Source organism: Bombina bombina, chromosome 2 (genome assembly GCF_027579735.1).
Source record: "Bombina bombina isolate aBomBom1 chromosome 2, aBomBom1.pri, whole genome shotgun sequence".
Taxonomy (NCBI): domain Eukaryota; kingdom Metazoa; phylum Chordata; class Amphibia; order Anura; family Bombinatoridae; genus Bombina; species Bombina bombina.
Window position 1 is genome coordinate 1303784439 of NC_069500.1, and position 19614 is coordinate 1303804052.

General features: G+C 35.9%; 1 protein-coding gene across 1 annotated transcript in view; it reads right to left on the reverse strand.

The window, feature by feature from the left end:
* Positions 1-6431: 6431 nt before the first annotated feature.
* The window catches only part of OTOP1 (otopetrin 1), a 231884-nt gene continuing 218701 nt past the window's right edge, over positions 6432-19614 (reverse strand). Inside the window, exon 6 of the mRNA XM_053700296.1 lies at positions 6432-6602. Within this exon, the coding sequence (XP_053556271.1) occupies positions 6432-6602 (171 nt within the window). The remainder of the gene's footprint in view (positions 6603-19614) is intronic.

Below are 19614 nucleotides of genomic sequence, written 5' to 3' on the forward strand. Positions count from 1 at the left end.
ATGTAGCACACATGATCGCTTGAGCACAATTAAAGATAATGCCGGGATAGTGCATCCTCAGAGCTCTGGTTAACTGTTTCACGAAACAAAAAAAAGCCACAAAATACATCAAAAATACATTATAAAGAACTGTTACACTCATAATAACACAATCTGATAAAAAAATATTTTAAAAAGTTATAGGCTCAAAGATATGAGGTCTCGGGTGTTAGAAAAAAAAAAGGCAGGCAATTGCTTTAATATAGAGATACATACATAGATACATGCATATACATATATAAATATGTACAGTATATATATATATATATATATATATATATATATGTCTGTCTATGTATACATATGTATTTTAATATGTATTTACAGACATATATACACATATAAACATATACATATATAGACGTATATATATACATATATATATATATATATATATATAAGTGCATTGGAGCCCTTTGCAGTCAAGGCGATGAAAAGATGAAAAAGCATATTTATGCAATATTAATTTTTAATAGAGTGCTATACTGTGCATTTACTGTGTATTTCACATTCCAATGTTCTTCACATAGCAGAATCTGTTCTATTTATAAATATATATTCCTATATATCTGTATATATCTAAACCTATACATAATCATGTGTTTGTATATATATATATATATATATATATATATATATGTATAGTTATAGATATATATTGTACCAAAATACCATTAGATATATATATATATATAGAAATATGTATTTATGAATAAATAGAACTTTTATGTGAAGAACAGTGCACTTGAGAATATGCGATTGTGTTTGCACTAGATGGCAGCTCTATTACCATCATATAATGCTTCAGACAGTGCACACTACCAATCTATATATATCTCCTCAACAAAGAATAACATGAGAATTAAGATAATTTGATAAAATAATTAAAGTGGAAACTTTTTTTTATTATATTCTTTATCTGAATCATGAAAGAATTTTTTTGTGTTTCATGTTCCTTTAAGATTGTTTGCCATTGGAAATAAGCAATATGATAATACAGATAATTCTATGTGCCTGTAAATAGTTACCTTGTTTTATCCGGTTAGCTTTATAAGTAATACTATTTAAAAAAAATTCACAAGTTTTGTCCATTTTTCTTATTTATTGTTTGAGATGTAGTGGTAGACAGCAGATATCCTATAGACAAGATCCAATATGATATATTAAATAGAATAACAATGTACATAGTTTCCTTGTAAAAATGTATAATCACGTACCAATAAGGATGAAATTCATGACATGTTACAAAAATTGTAAGCTAGGTTAGCACAACCATTTAAACAATTTAAGCATTGATACAATAAATAGTAGACATGTTTATATATTCGTTAGTCATTTTGCAAAGAAATAACAGAGTTACCCGTGGTTTACGGCATTTGGATAAATCTTGCAACAGATAAATTAGTATGAAGAATGAAAAAAAAATGATCTGTCCATAAAAACAACTTTTATTCATCCATTAAAAGCTTCTATAATTCCACATGGCTGTAAAAGGAAAGAAGGTGCTGTGTACCAGAAAGTCTTACGCGTTTCGGCATATTCAACAGATAAATTAGAACAAAAGTGCAAATATTTTTACATATCTTTTGAATTGTACTGCTGTTCTAATATATATTGTGTCAGAACTATCTGAAAACTGTAGGTAAGTTTGTTATTCATGTGTAAAACGAATAATGAATATATGCATATGTCTAATAAATAGTACACTGGTAAACATCACCCCCATGATTAAATAATTTAGTCTTTTCATTTGTTTGGTCATATTTTAAAACCTGTTAGCAGATTATATTGCAACTGTCCATTGTTTTTTCATTATTATTATTTTTTAAGACAGCTTACATAAATATTTTTATCTTATAATGTCTTTGCTTATGTCTGAAATATATTGCAAGATTTTGGTCTCTTGCTTACTGTTCCTTTAAATACAAAAATCAAAATTTCAAGAATAGATTATAATATATTGTTATGCTGAAATAAAAATGTATACATGAGTGAATTTCTCTAAATCAAACCTAGCATAAAATGAATGTCTAGTTACATAGGAGTAATATAATAGTTATATAACAGATCTGTGAATGCATTCAACAGTAAAATATTTGTGGTATTACTTAGGGTTAACATAGCCACAAACATAAGTTTAACACAGTGCTAAAATGTGATATTAGTACAAGTGGATGGCAAAGATTATTTTCCAGAATTATCATCAAAGGCACAAAAATTTGAAGTAGCTGAAAATGGCTAATCATTCATCCTCATTATTATAATTAGATAACATTCTGTAGCGCTATGGAATTTGGCGACGCTATACAAATAAATGATAATAGTAATAAAAGATTCATAATATTCACACATAACCTTTCAGGCTTTATAATAAATTGTAACATACAATTAGGAAAATATGTGACTTTGGTTTGCTCACTGCCCTTATGTAACATTGCATGGCTTACTCTGAAGTTTATGTTTAGCGGAAGCTACCATACTTTCTTGTGGGTTTTTTTTTACAGACCAGGATTTTAGAACATCCATACAGCAGTGCATTCCAAATGTCATTAGAAAAAAGTCAATGTCCACAGCACCCAACTAAATGACGAAATCTGTTCTTTATTCAAACATCTTTGACCAAGGCACACAAAGAAAAAAAGCGAAGTTTCAGGTTATAGACCCTTAATCATGCTTATCCAAAGCATTATCTTTACACAGATATTTTCACTTATAGAAACACAGATATATCCATCTCCCTATAAAGCATTTAGGAACCATTGCTTTCCATTTATGGATCCAAAAATATTCCCATGGAGGCAATGGTCCCTAAAGGCCTCAATAGGGAAATGGATATCTGTGTAAAGATAATGGGGCCGATTTATTAAGCTTCAAATGCAGCTGTTTCCTGCACAAGCCTTCAGGATCACTGGAAACAAAAGTTAAGACACAGCGGTCCAAGACCTCTGAGGTGGCGGACAGCAATCATCCTGATCGGATACGATAAGATGATTGACACCCCCTGCTAGCAGACGATTGGCTGTGAATGTGCAGGGGGCTGCATTGCAAAAGCATTTCACTAGAAATGCTTTGCAATGTTAAATACGCTGTCGGCATTTAGCAATGTGGTGCGGACATGATCCGCTACAGCGGATCATGTCCGCACAACATTTTATAAATCTACTCCAATAATAATGACAGCAATAAAAACAAGTTTCCTGTGTAAATAGTTTGACCACTAGGAGGCAATATTTTATTTATGGAATGTTTGTATGGAACTTAAGAGTTAATGGTAATGCTATATAAGGAGCAATGTACAGGTGCTGTGGATATGCATGATTAAGGGTCTATAACCCAAAATAATGCTTTTTTTACTTTGTGTGCCTTGGTGAAAGATGTTTGAAAGATTTCTTCATTCAGTTGGGTGCTGTATACATTGGCTTATTTTTAAGTGTGTGGGGTGTCTGCAGTTGCCCCATTTCCACATGCATCAGGTATTGTGATGTACACTATTAATGACTTTGACAAACATCATTAGAAGAATGTTTGCAATATATGTGTCCCTGCAAAAATGTTTCTCTCTGCTTTAGTGATAACTTTAAAAATACATGCACTCAATAGGACAGTAGGCAAATTTGCCTTCTGGACATTATTTCAGTACTAGAAATGTCATGTGACATATGGGATGCTTTAAAAAACATTTGCAAACACAGTTATGTTGTTTTATTGTATTTCAAATAACAGTAGGGACTTTAGTTTCTTTTAATCAGGTACTAACTAAAGATTATTTAAAGTTTACTGTGAGTTGAAGCTATGAGATCCTTTTGAAGAAATACAATGTGCTTACAAACACCATTTAATGGACAACTGCAAAGCAGAATTCTTCCACATTTTACAAATTAAATGAAATTAATAACTACTACTCAGTAGTATCCCCAACACAGGTGAGTTTACTTTGGTGAAAGTATTGTACTAAAAAAATCTTTTTATATAGGTCAGGAACAGTGAGGCTATTCATTTACTCTCGTCTGGGAAATGTGGCTGAATACTGTCCTTTGAAATTGCACAAAGACTTTGTTTCTTCTTTTATATTGCATTATTACCCATTGTATATCCCTGAAACAGATAGGGCCAGAATACAAGTCAAGCACAGAAGCTTAAGAGGTATATAGAGTAAACATCACCAGAGCATATAGATATATATATACCACCTGCATATTTGTATTTACACTATAGTTAATGTTTATTTTGCGCCTGATAGTATAGTGAACCCTACACTTTTCATGTACAATAGGGCAGGTAGGTAATTTATCTCAGATAATAGATTTCTATGATGGCATGCACTAAAATCCATGTTGGACAATGCTCAAGCACAAAGTCAGTAGAGCGCAAAAAAGTAATGGCGTTTATTGGTTCTTTGCTATACACCTATGTTTTTGAATGCCCAATAGCTAATTATAACACTATGTACCTGGATTTTAAAAGGTTGCTTGCAAACTGAACATTTAAAGGGACATAAAACCCAAAATTTCTAATTTAGGTCTATTATCAATTTTGTTTCATTCTCTTGGTATCCTTTATTGAAGAAGAAACAATGCACTACTGGGAGCTAGCTAAATACATCGGTAAGTCAATGACAACAGGGATATATGTGCAGCCACCCATCAGCAGCTAGCTCCCAGCTCCTGAGCCTACCTAGTTATGCTTTTTAACCAAGGATACCAAAAGAACAAAGCAAATTAGATATTAGAAGTAAATTGGAAAGTTCAAAATTGTATGCTAGGTCTAAATCATGAAATAAAAAGTTTGGGTTTCATGTCCCTCTAACCAGCGACTTGTAACACAAGTGCAGTGAGCTCACTGCTCACTACTACTCTTTCCCATTAAAAGTATGTGGTGTTCTATATAAGTATCGGTGCATTAAAAATGCTTCTGTCAGACTTGTACCTATTGTGCTATTAAATGCATGAGGTTGAGTGCAAAATAAGACACTACTCATTATCAGTTGTGCTCCACTTGTGATCTACGCCTTAATTAGATGAGGTTTAAATGAGCACTCTCCTATTCTAATTAGAAATATTTCACATTTAGTTTAAATACAACCAAGTTGTTGACATATAATTGATGTTAAATGTATTACATATCTAAATGTATTCGAATAGGAATTACATATAGTGATTGCCTTGATGTGAGTAGGTAATCTTAGATGCTTTGAACAAAATAAGGTACAAAACCCGCCCTTTTTCATATGAAATCCATTAGGTCTGGGGAATTCCATATAATAGTCACTAAAGGGAAATATTCAATTGAAGCGTGTGTATTTCCCGAAATGGCAACCTCCTGTTACAGTAAGAAACGGCATAAGAATTTTTGTACAATATAACATTGGATGATATGCAAATGTAGTACACTTTAAACTATTTTATTTAGCACAGAAATTAGAAAAAAAATATTTTTGATTGTATGCTTTTTATATGATTGTTTTATATATATATATATATATATATATATATATATATATATATATATATCGTTTTATTTTTTTTTGTATGTAGTATATGAAAATGCATGTTGCAGAACCAGTGAGTGGACTGAATAAGACACTATTTAGCCATAATTGGAGTGTTCTTGAAGCTGCTAGCATATTCATAAATCCCTTTACATCTGCAGGAATCGTAGCTCCATCTTGAAACTGAAATACTTGCAAGCAGATGTACTGAACTCTATGGGCTCTAATTAGCTGGATGGGATGTGAAAACCATAGCCAAAACTTGCAGGGGATGCTTTCAGGGAACATTATATCTAGTGGAAAGAAGCTTGAAGCTAAATGTGAACTCAAGTTTCAGCTTCTACAAGGTCTCTGATCTTTAAATTCTATTGAATACATTCCAGGATCATAAGCCACCTGTACACACATTTTCCAGGACAGAGAGGCTCTGCTGGGCAGGTCATTGGTGGGGTATGTATGGGTCAGAGTGTGCCACAGGATGGCTTGGTTCATCAGAATGGCTCAGTAGCCTGTGGCTGAGATGGGTGGAACTTCTGCCTGTGTTCAGGCTGTGAAATCCTTAAATCCTTTTATACTGGTGACTTACTACTTACCTACTGAATCTACTTATAAAAGCCACCACTACAGTCTCATGTTGGAAGTGCAGATTACTTTTATGGAGATTGAGCATACAAAGTTGATTAATACTTAGATGTTAAGCCACCTTTAACATCATGAATGTTAACTCCAGATGTGCCTTGAATTGTACTGTACAAATGAAAACATAAAATCTGAAACCAAGACATTAATGGAATGCAAAACAAATCAATAATTCTTCTTGATGTGAGTTTTGTTTGAAGTGTCAATTTTTCCAAATGTAAGATAATAAATGTCCCCAAATTGTATTCCAGTTATTGATGAGATCCTATGTTTTACAATAAACTTCAAATAATGAAGATGCCGAATGCATACGATAGAAGATGGAAAATGGCATTGCAAGGTTAACTACTATAATCCATGGCTCAAAGCCAAAAACAACTTCTTCCAATCCATTGTCATACTGTGGACGACAGCCAAATGCTGGTAGAATCCATAGCTGTAAATAAAAGAAAAAATATTAAGATAAAAACCATATAAAAAAGAAACATACAGCTTTTTTTATCTTCAGATTATACAAATAGATGACTAGTAAGCTACTATATTGTTGGATGGTTATGTTGCTTCTCAAACTGGAAAAAAAACAGAAGTGACAGAGTAATTGCAAGAATAGAAACAAATTTCCCGTGCAGTTGTCCATATTTAATTTATTTGTATCCTGACATTTCCTGGGACCACCCAAACCCTACCAAGAATGCTAAAACGTCAGCCAGGCCAACTTGACACCTCCCACCAGACTGCACAGATTCCACACTTAGTATTCCATACGTTCCATCCCCCTTACACCCAATCTTAGTTACAATTTCCTATTTCTGCAGATTTTTCTAAAAAATAATTATGGCTCTTGAGAGGTGATATGATTTCTTTATACAAGTACATTCAAGGCAGAAGTGCTGTTTATTCCAAGGCAAATGCTTAGTCACATTTTAAGGTTAAAGGAAAGGAGATTTAGGGCCAGATTACGAGTGGAGCGCAAACATTTGCACCCGAGCGATAAGGGGTTCATTGCGGGGGGTTGCGCTTGTTTGGCTTGCCACTGGTATTACAAGTTGACAGTAAACATGTTCACTTGAGAGCAATCACGATTTATGCTATTATGAATACCGTATCCTTAGAGCTCTGGTTAACTGCTTCATAAAACAAAAAATTGTCACAAGCACATCACAAATACTTTACTAAGTACATTTACACTCATAATAACACCATCTAATACAAATGATTCAAAACAAATATTGCACACAAGTTATAAAGGCTCAAAGATATGAGATCTCAGGTGTTGGGGGGGGGAAAAGGCAGCCAAAGAGCTTTAACATAGACATACATATATATATATATACTGTATATATATATATATATATATATATATATGTGTGTGTGTGTGTGTGTGTGTGTGTGTACATATTTATTTATCTGTTTTAAAGCAGATTTATGCAATACTCATTTTTAATAAAAGTTTTAACTATGAATTTACTGTAAATATTTCACATTGCAATGTCCTGCACATAGCAGAATATGTTTCAAGTATTTCTAAATAGATATTCTATATATCTGTATATATCTATACCAATACAAATTATATATATATACATATATATATATATATATATATATATATATATATATATATATATATATATATTGTACTAAAAAAACATCAGATATATGTAGACATATTTATTTATGAATACATAGAACATATTCTTTTATGTGAAGAACATTGGAATGTGAAATATTCATATTTTCATGTTGGGTTAGCGCAAATGAGAATATGCCATCGGGTTTGCGCGAGAGTAAGGTATTTTTTCTACTTTTTTTCTACATTAACTTCTATGGGGTAATACATGAACTCGCAGGCAACATTCCTACACAACGCTCAAGCGGAAGTGTTAATTTGTGCTTCACTTATAATCTGGCCCTTAAAGAGACAGTTGGCACAAAAGTGTTCTCCCCTTTTAATTGTTCCCAATGATCAATTTTACCTGCTTGAGTGTATTAAATTGTTTATAAGTAGCTCCTTTACCCCTATTTTGGCCTTTGAAATAGCTGATTTAACTTGTGGTATCCCAACCTATACTGAAAGTTTTGATACTGGAGTCTCAGCTATTGAATAGCCTAAGTAAACACAGCCAGCAGAAGAAATTAAACTCACAGTGGGGTGCAGGACAGTTAAGTAATAAAATGATAATTTTCCATTGTTCTCTCTATGGGGTCAATTTATCAAGCTCTGTATGGAGCTTGATGCCCCGTGTTTCCGGTGACTAAAGACCGCTGCTCCATAACCTGTCCACCTGCTATGAGGTGGCAGAAAGAAATCAACCTGATTGAATACAATCGGGTTGATTGACACCCCCTGCTAGTGGCCAATTGTCCGCAAATCTGCAGGGGGCGGCATTGCACCAGCAGGTCACAAGACATGTCCGTCCGCACAATAATAAATAGACCCCTATGTATTGAGGTTTAGTTTTCCAGACAAATATAAGATAAGGAAGCAAGTGTGTGTACACAAAGTGATAACATAATGAGATATGATATTACATGAAATTCAACCCATTTTAATAGGCTGTGGTTTAAAAGGACAAAACCATCTACTTCCTATACACAAATAAACCTGAAAATGCAATTTTAAATACATAAAACAATTTTACAGTGTACTGTCCCTTTAATCTCCAGCATGTAAACGCTTTTTTCACTGTAAAGCAATCAAATTGTGGAACTCCAAAACTGTGTTTGGCTGAAAACAAAAATCATGGATATGATGGCTTGTGTTAAATCAGTTGGCTACTTAAAAATATGAATGTAAGTTCAATTAGCAGTTTTTTTTTATTATAAATCAGGTAGGATCTGTATAGATTGAACTTGACTTCTGTCATCTTTCAACCTCGTCTATTATGTCACTATGTTTGTGTTCATAAAATGTGATATTTGAATACTAAAGGTAATGCACAAATTTGAACATTATCATTTGAAAAAATTGTGTAAGTCTATAGGAATCAGTACTTAAATGTAACATTCAAACATTCAATATTTAGTTAATATTTTTTCACTAGAAATTTTTGAAAGGATGACCTAATGTCAGTGAAAAAGGAGCAATGTAAGGACTCTAGAATAACAGACACCATGACCCCTAGACAAGAGATGTAGAAGTAAAGTATTAAGATTCTTTAAGGAGTGGGGTTATAAGGAACACCATAAATCAAGATTGTAAGTTTGATATCATTTCACCTTGTAGTGCACTTTGAATTAAGGACATCTGCTACTGACTCTAACTGACTCAAGAGCTTGTTGCTCTATCCCTCTATGTTTTGTTTAACTAAGTATTTTAATTTTCTCTATTAGGTAATGTACCCCGTGTAGTTCTGTATAATCCATTGGTACTTTAAAAATAATAGATAATATTAATAGAAAATGATACAAAGCAAGATAAGCAAAATACGTCAGTTGCAGTTCTATAATTGCTACAACCCATTTGCAGGCTATGGGGACTATATGCGTTTGTTAATAAAGTTTAAGAAAAAAAAATATTTATTTATTTAAATTATTTTATTTTATTTTTAAGTAAACCGAGCATTTCTGAGTACAATTGGTCCTTTATGACTTATCGTTCACTGGCTTAAAAAAGAAATCCCCTTGACGCATTCTAATATACCAGGAGAGGGGTTTTACAGACCATTCACTTATAGATAAGAATGTTACTTTTAAACTATATTTTTAATGTATTCTAATTTGTTGAAGTTTTAATACAAAAAAATATTTCTTTGTTCAGCTATATTATAAATATTGCATGTGTCATCAACTGATATTAACGGTTTAGCAAATAAAACTGCATTCAAACATATTAGGGAGTCATGTGCCTAGATCTATAAACACCTATTCATAAAAACAACTAGAAAATTGTGGAATTCAACAAGATTTGTACCGCCCCCCCCCCCCCTTGTCAGAGCTGCGTGTTGCAAACTCAGCTCTATTATAATCAATTAAACTTAATCTATCTCATAGACATTCAGTTCTTGACACATAGAACAAGCCGCACTGTGATGGATACCAGAATCATAAAGCCGTCTTTTAAACTTAAAGAGATAGAAAGATCAGATACTTCCATTAGCAAAAATGCTTCTAGTAAAAGTTATTACTGGTTTTCTGTGGCATACACGCATATCTTGTGGGGGCCCGTGCACCAGTACTCAAACACCACCACTTTGCAGACAGTCACCGCTTGTATCACGCAAATTAAAGGGACACTCAAGTCAAAATTAAACTTTCATTATTCAGATAGAGCATGTCATTTTAAACAATTTTCCAATTTACTTCCTTTTTGAGTCACCAGCTACCAGTCCTACTGAGCATGTGCAAGAATTCACAGAATAAGCGTATATGCATTTGTGATTGGCTGGTAGCTGTCACATTGTACGTGTATGCATTTGTGATTGGCTGATGGCTGTACATGGTACGGGGGGGTGGAAATAAACAAAACTTTTAAAATTGTCAGAAAAAAAAATCTACTATTCATTTGAAGTTCAGACTAAGGGGTATATTTATTATAGTGCGAGCGGACATGATACGATGTAGCGTTTCATGTCCGCTGCACATCGATAAAAGCCGACAGCATACACTGTCGGCATTTATCATTGCACCAGCAGTTCTTGTGAACTGCTGGTGCAATGCCGCCCCTTGCAGATTTGGGGTGTCAATCAACCCGATCGTATTCGATCGGGTTGATTTCTGTCTGCGGCATCAGAGCAGGCGGACAAATTATGGAGCAGCGGTCCTTTAAGTTGTTGACTGGTCCTTTAAGTTGTTGTGAAAAAAGGGTGAAAACGATCGGTCCATTCATAAAAACAACAACTTTATTAAATCCAATAAACAAAAGTGGCATGGAGGTTCAATGGGGTGCTGTGTGTCAGACAGGCTTACGCGTTTCGGCAGAAGCCATAGTCATAGCCTCAGGGGGGGGGGGTGAGCTTGTTGCATTTGAGAATTTGCTTGGATTATAGAGCCTGTTTGACTTTCGGAGGCAAGCTGTACTCCACACTGTGGGGGAATTTTTATTTATACACTAACACCGGTATCTGAGTATTTGGGTTACTCTCTGTTTCTTTATCCTTTAAGTTGTTCCCCAACTCTAAGGATTAATTTTTCCAGCAGGAAAATGCTAAATGCCACACGGCCAATCAAGGTGTGGATGGAGGACCACCAGATCAAGACCCTGTAATAGCCAGCCCAGACTCCAGACCTGAACCCCATTGAAAACCTCTGGAATGTGATAAAGAGGAAGATGGATGGTCACAAACCATCAAACAAAAAGATAATTTGCTTGAACTTTTGCGCCAGGAGTGTAATAAAGCCACCCAACAGCAATGTGAAAGACTGGTGGAGAGCAGAGCACGCCAAGTTGTGTGAAAGTTGTAATTGAAAATCAGGGTTATTCCACCAAATATTGATTTCTGAACACTTGAGAAGTTAAAACATTAGAATTCTGTTGTTAAAAAAAAAAGGAATATTAACTTGTTTGTTTCCATTATTCAAGGTCTGAAAACACTGCATCTTTTTTGTTATTTTGACCAGTTGTCATTTCTTGCAAATAAATGCTCTAAATGACAATATTTTTATTTGGAATTTGGGAGAAATGTTGTCAGTAATTTATAGAATAAAACAAAAATGTTCATTTTACTCAAACACATAGCAATAAATAGTAAACCAGAGAAACAGATAGTTGTGCAGTGGTCTCAATATTTTACAAATATATATATATATATATATATATATATATATATATATATACACATGCACAGTATATATACCTGTATATATATATATATATATATATGTTCTGTCTATTATATGCTTATTATGTTCATGTTGATGCCATCTGGTGGTTTTACATTGTAAGTACAGCCTAGTTCCTCTCAAGAATGAATCAGGAAGTGTCCTGTCCTGTGTTAATAAAGTTTGTTAATAAAAAGTATTACTTTCAGTTTCTCAGCAGCCATCTTAGCTTCTAGAAGCATGGAAATCAGCTATTCACATTTGCCTATAAACATACATATGCCTGTAAGTTATTTGTTGTTTGCTAAGAGTTCATTGTACATTTGAATTGCATTGCTATTTGCTGTAAGGATTAAATGTAAGCTCTCTGTGTTAGAAACATGTATTATTGTATGTATTGCAAGCACCACGTGTAACTACATATTTTAATTTCAACTTTTCTTATTGTACTGCAGTTTTACAAAATAACTATTCAGAAGTAAAATCAGTTTGGAATAAACACAAAGCTATTTCTGTCTGGTTTGTTAACTAGCGGTCTAGTTATCAGTTAATGAGGACAGTACAGTAAAAAGGCAGGCTATATCAGGGGAAGATACAGAGCTGCATTGTAAAGTAAAAAGCATGCTATATCAAGGGAAGATATAGGAGCTGCATTGAAAAGTGAGAAGCAATAACAAGCAAGATACAAAGGCTACATTTTAAAGTAAAAAGCAGTAAATAACAAGCAAACATACAAAACCTGCAATTTAAAGTGAAAGGCAGTAAAAATAATTTGCACAAGAACTGCATTTAAAATATTGCACTACTTTAACCTGATCACTATGAACCAAGATAAGAGTGTTGATATGACGCAGCAAACTTTAGAGACCAGATCCTATGCCTCTGGCTCTAAATATTCCATGCGCTCCAGCAGATCATCAGCCAGTTCTGCAGGACTCAGAGCCCGTGCTAAAGCGCAAGCAGCCCAGGCACAAATTTCTTATGCTAAAAAAGAAGCAAACATGATAAAGCAGAAAGCAGCACTAGAAGCAAAGGCAGCTAAGCACGAAGCAGATATGGAAGCAGAGGCAGCAAGGTGCGAAGCAGAGGCAGCAAGGTGCAAAGCAGACATGGAAGCAGAGGCAGCAAGGTGCGAAGCAGAGGCAGCAAGGTGCAAAGCAGATATGGAAGCAGAGGCAGCAAGGTGCAAAGCAGAGGCAGCAAGGTGCAGAGCAGAGACAGCAAGGTGTGAAGCTGAAACAGCGCAACGCAAGGCAGAGTTAGAAGCTAATATGCATGTGCTAAAGATTCAAAGGGCAGCAGTTGCAGCATCTGCAGAAGCAGCAGTCTATGAAGCAGCAGCTGAACTAGAAGAGGAACCACTTCAAGATTTTGCAGAAATAACTACCCATGATTCAGTACAAAGGACTCGTGAGTATGTACAGAACCATGCTCTAGACCAAGATAAAACAGAGCATGCTCCTATCCAACATATGTCCAGCATAATGCCACAGTTTCCTGACTCAACATATTTACAGTCCACTCCAAGTATTACTGGCTTGCACCCTCCTTCCCAGACTGACACTGCAAATGTCTCTACACCAAGAGTGCGCTTTCAAGAAAGCAGAGGTTATGCTGATCCACAATATCCATCACATTATATGGACTCTCACATATCCCCTCTCAGAAATAGCACATTAGGAACTTCAGAGACTACTGACCTAGCAAAGCACCTGATTCGTCGAGAGTTAGTGAGTACAGGGCTACTAACATTTGATGATCGACCAGAGAACTACTGGGCATGGAAGACATCATTCCAAGGTGTCACCAGAGATCTTAATCTTACAGCCAGAGAAGAGCTAGATCTTTTGACTAAGTGGCTTGGACCAGAGTCATCTCAACAGGCTAAGAGAATCAGGTCAGTGCATGTTCATAACCCAACTGATGGAGTTAAAATGGTATGGCAGAGACTAGAAGAATGTTATGGCAGCCCTGAAGCTATTGAGAATGCACTGTTAAAGAAGCTAGAAAACTTCCCCAAAATCTCAAACAAAGACAACATAAAGTTAAGAGAACTTGGTGACATGTTGTTGGAGGTGAATGCAGCTAAGGCAGGAGGCTTTTTGCCAGGACTGGCATACCTAGACACAGCTCGTGGCATCAAACCAATTATTGAAAAACTGCCATATAGCCTGCAAGAAAAGTGGATTTTTCAAGGTTCCAAGTACAAAGAAGACCATCATGTCTCCTTTCCACCATTCAGTTTCTTCACCAGATTTATTGTCAACCAAGCAAAGACCAGAAATGATCCAAGCTTCATATTCTCAACATGCAGCAACCAATTTCCAGTAAATGCAGAGAAGTCAGGGACAAGGTAAAGCAACAGACCAACGGTGTCAGTAAGAAAGACAGAAGTGTCAGCTACTAATGCAACTCCACAAGGGAAAAGCCCTTCGTGGAAATCCATGGAATCAGACAGTTCATGTCCAATTCATAATAAACCACACCCACTGTCAAAGTGTTGTGGGTTCAGAAGCAGGCACATTGATGAACGTAAAGCTTACCTGAAAGAGAATTCTATCTGCTTTAGATGTTGTGCATCCACCAGACACATTGCCAAAGACTGCAAAAACAACATAAGATGCAGAGAATGCAACAGTGACCAGCATACTTCTGCTTTGCATCCAGGTCCAGCTCCCTGGGCAGTAGAGACTCCTTTACCAAAGGGAGAGCAAGGCGGGGAGCAAGAGGAAGCTACTCCACCCACTATTGTATCCAAGTGTACAGAGGTATGCGGGAAAGGGACAAGGCCTAGATCATGTTCCAAGATTTGTTTAGTGACTGTATATCCCTCTAATAAACCTGACTGTTCTGTAATGATGTATGCAGTGTTAGATGATCAAAGTAACCGTTCTTTAGCCAAATCAGAGTTTTTTGATGTGTTTAACATTAGTGGTGAAACATTTTCCTACACTCTAAGAACATGCTCAGGCATTACAGAGAAAACAGGGCGTAGGGTATCCAACTTCACTGTTCAGTCTATTGATGGGAAAACACACATAAAACTCCCCACACTCATTGAATGTGATATGATACCTGATGACAGGTCAGAAATTCCAACACCTGAGATTACACAGCATTTCCCTCATCTGAAATCCTTAACAGACAAGATCCCAGCACTTGACCCTAACGCACAAATACTTCTCTTGTTAGGAAGAGACATTCTGAAGGTGCACAAAGTACGTGAGCAGATTAATGGGCCTCACAACAGTCCTTATGCACAACATTTAGACTTAGGTTGGGTCATAGTTGGGGAAGTATGCTTAGGAGGAGCTCATAGACCAGCAGATGTGAACTCTTTCAAGACAAATGTGTTGCCTAGTGGGCGCACTTCTCTGTTCAGCCCATGCACTAGCTATATACAGGTAAAAGAGACTTTTAATGCTTGTAAACAACAGTCATACACCCCCTCATTGTGTTATTTAGGAACTGCAACTCACAATGTGGGCAGTTTAGATGATAATGTGTTTGTTACTACTCCAAACGATGACAAACCTGCTATGTCTATTCAAGATGGTATGTTCCTTGATGTAGTTGAAAAAGAGATGTTTATTGATGAAGCAAATTACTGGGTAGCTCCCCTACCATTTCGCTCACCTCGTCTTAGACTACCAAACAACTTAGAGCAAGCCCAGAAAAGACTACTTGCTCTACAGCGTTTTTGTGAAAAAAACCTGAAATGAAAGAACATTTTGTTAACTTTATGCAAAAGATCTTTGACCATGACCAAGCAGAACCTGCCCCACCATTGGAAGCAGGTGAGGAGTGTTGGTACCTACCAATCTTTGGTGTCTATCACCCTCAGAAGCCAGGACAGATCAGAGTAGTTTTTGACTCAAGTGCTCAGTTTGAAGGCATCTCACTGAATGACACACTCCTCAGTGGGCCTGATTTAAATAATACACTACTAGGTGTCCTTTTACGTTTCCGCAAAGAGCAAGTTGCAATTACCACTGATGTACAACAAATGTTTTACTGTTTCATGGTTAGAGAAGATCACCGTAACTATTTGAGATTTCTTTGGTATCGTGACAATGACCTTAACAAAGAAATTACAGAGTTCAGGATGAAGGTACATGTCTTTGGAAACAGCCCTTCTCCAGCCATAGCCATTTATGGTCTAAGACAAATAGCAAAGCAAGGAAAGAGTGAGTATGATGAAGATGTAGAACAGTTTATCTTGAGGAATTTCTATGTAGATGATGGATTCGCATCTGTGCCTACTGAAGCTGAAGCAGTCAGTCTCCTGCAGAGAGCTAAGGACATGCTCGCAGGATCAAATCTCAAACTACACAAAGTGGCATCCAACAAAAGTCCAGTAATGGAAGCATTTCCTGCAGATGACAGAGCTAAAGATCTAAAGGACCTTGTTTTAGGTGTCGATCCTCTACCCCTCCAAAGGAGCTTAGGAGTAAGTTGGAACTTACAGACCGACAGTTTCACCTTTCAAGTGTCTAAAGAGGTAAAACCTTTCACACAGAGAGGTATCCTGGCTACAGTAAACAGTCTTTATGACCCACTTGGGTTTGCATCTCCAATCACTATGCAAGGTAAATCTTTAGTCAGAGAACTCTCAACAGACCAATGTGACTGGGATTCCCCACTCTTACCAGATAGAGAAGCTCAATGGAGAGCATGGACAGAAGACCTGATCCATCTTGAAGATCTCAGTATTCCCAGACCCTATGTGCCAGTGTCACTATCGTCCACAGTAAGAAAGGAGGTATGTGTTTTTTCTGATGCTTCTACTGTAGCGATAGCAGCTGTGGCATATCTCAGAGTCATAGACAGTAGCGGTCAATGTCATGTAGGCTTTATTATGGGCAAATCTAAACTAGCTCCAAGACCAGCCCATACAGTGCCACGTCTAGAATTATGTGCAGCTGTTTTGTCAGTTGAGCTAGCTGAACTTATTACTGAAGAAATGGACATTGAACTTTATGCAGTTAAATATTACACTGATAGCAAAATTGTGTTAGGTTATATTCACAATACTTGTAGGAGATTTCATGTATATGTCCCAAACAGAATAATTCGTATTAGAAAATCTACTAATCCAGATCAGTGGCATTATATTAACACCAGTCAGAATCCAGCAGATCATGGTACTAGACCAATTCAGGCAGCTCACCTAAAACATACCAACTGGTTCTCAGGCCCAAATTTCTTACATCAGGCAGATTCAGGTGATCAATCTGAAGCTGAAGTATTTGACCTCATTGAACCAGATTCTGACAGTGAGATCAGACCTGAAGTGACAGCTTTAATAACTGAAGTGTATGAATGCCAGTTAGACTCACATAGATTTCTCAGATTCTCAAAGTGGAAGTCCATTGTGAGAGGTATAGCAACACTTATTCACATTGCTAAGTCATTTTCCAGCAACACTCAAAAGGAGTCGTGTACAGGCTGGCATTGCTGCAAAGGGTTATGCCATTCATTAGATTCCTTGCAAGCTGAAACAGTGACTATCAAATGTATTCAAACATGGAAATATAGAAAATGGAAAGAGAAACAAAACGTTCAAGAAGGAGATCTTGTATTGTTGAAAGACTCTCAAGTAAAGTGCAATGGATGGACAATGAGTCTTATTGTAAAAGCCATTCCTAGTGGTGATGGTAGAGGTCAAAATCATTAAACAAGAGACTGCTAAAGTATACCTCAGACCTGTGTCAGATTTGATTGTTCTTTTTCAAAGTAAAAAGTTATCTGGTTGAATTTAATAATCATTTATAGATAATGTAATAGTGGTATATTTTTATACCAGGCGGGGAGTGTTCTGTCTATTATATGCTTATTATGTTCATGTTGATGCCATCTGGTGGTTTTACATTGTAAGTACAGCCTAGTTCCTCTCAAGAATGAATCAGGAAGTGTTCTGTCCTGTGTTAATAAAGTTTGTTAATAAAAAGTATTACTTTCAGTTTCTCAGCAGCCATCTTAGCTTCTAGAAGCATGGAAATCAGCTCTTCACATTTGCCTATAAACATACATATGCCTATAAGTTATTTGTTGTTTGCTAAGAGTTCATTGTACATTTGAATTGCATTGCTATTTGCTGTAAGGATTAAATGTAAGCTCTCTGTGTTAGAAACATGTATTATTGTATGTATTGCAAGCACCACGTGTAACTACATATTGTAATTTCAACTTTTCTTATTGTATTGCAGTTTTACAAAATAACTATTCAGAAGTAAAATCAGTTTGGAATAAACACAAAGCTATTTCTGTCTGGTTTGTTAACTAGCTGTCTAGTTATCAGTTAATGAGGACAGTACAATATATATACACAGTATATATATGTGTGTGTGTGTGTGTGTGTGTGTGTTTGCGTGTATACATATGTATGTAAGTGTGCAGTGTTTTTAACTTAAATTTTAATACAAAGAAATAGTATATATTTAAATAAAGATGTTAGTGTGCCATAGACTATTGCTCAAGGAATAAAATATTACTTTAAACTTGTAATATGAGCCCAAAAATACAAGTGCTATTGATAAAACTCCAGTGATGTTAACGTGCAATATTTTTGCACTCCACTTGTAATCTAGGCCTACACATACAAACACACGCCACACAAACACTACATACACACATACACTCTACACACACATAAACATTACATACACAACATAAACACTACATACACCCCATAAACACTACATACAATATACACACAACATAAAACACTACATACACCACATAAACACTACATACACCACATAAACACTACAAACACCATATAAACACTACATACACCACATAAACACTACAAACACAATAAAAAACTACATACACTACACACACCACAAAAACTCTACATACAGCACATAAACACTTCACACAACATAAACACTACACACTACATAAACACTACACACAACATAAACACTAAATACAACATAAACACTACACAAACACATGCATTGTGTACAGGCATATAACAATCATACACACACATATATATATATTTGCTAGAGATTAAGTTCCCTATCAAACATTAACCCCTTGAGCCATATGGACATAAGTACTATGTCATGCAGTACATTGCCCAGCATACTATGTTGACGTAGTACCTACGTCCAAAACACTGACGTATGGTGCAGTCAATGCCGTCAGTTTTTATAGCGGGTATTGCAACTGGGAGCAGAAGGCATCTGCCTTCATATGCTAAAGAAGCATTGATCATGCAGTCTTACCTTATGAAGCCATATCGATATAGACAATGACACAGACAATGCCTCTGCCTGTATAAATGTTGTGGTGGTGGTGGTGGGAGGGAAGGAAGGAAGCCGGTGGGTGGCACATCACAGGAGGGGAGAGGGAGGGGTGGGTCAATACACTACAGAAAATAAATAAATAAAACAAAAAGAATGCAAGTAGCAAATATTGCAGTGACCAGTAGGGGGGGGGGGGGAGAGTTGTTTGGGACAGATCAGGGAGGTGGGAGGGTTATCCTTACATTACTATAAATATTACCCTTAACAGCTAATTTATTAACCTATTCTCTGCCAGAATTTCAGAAGTGGGGTTCTCAGCTGCAATTAGCAGCCTTCTAATTACCAAAGACCAATGGCAAAGCCATGCATGTCTGACATTTCTGAATAAAGGGAATCCTAGTGAAGCTTTTACAACAATTTCTCTTATAA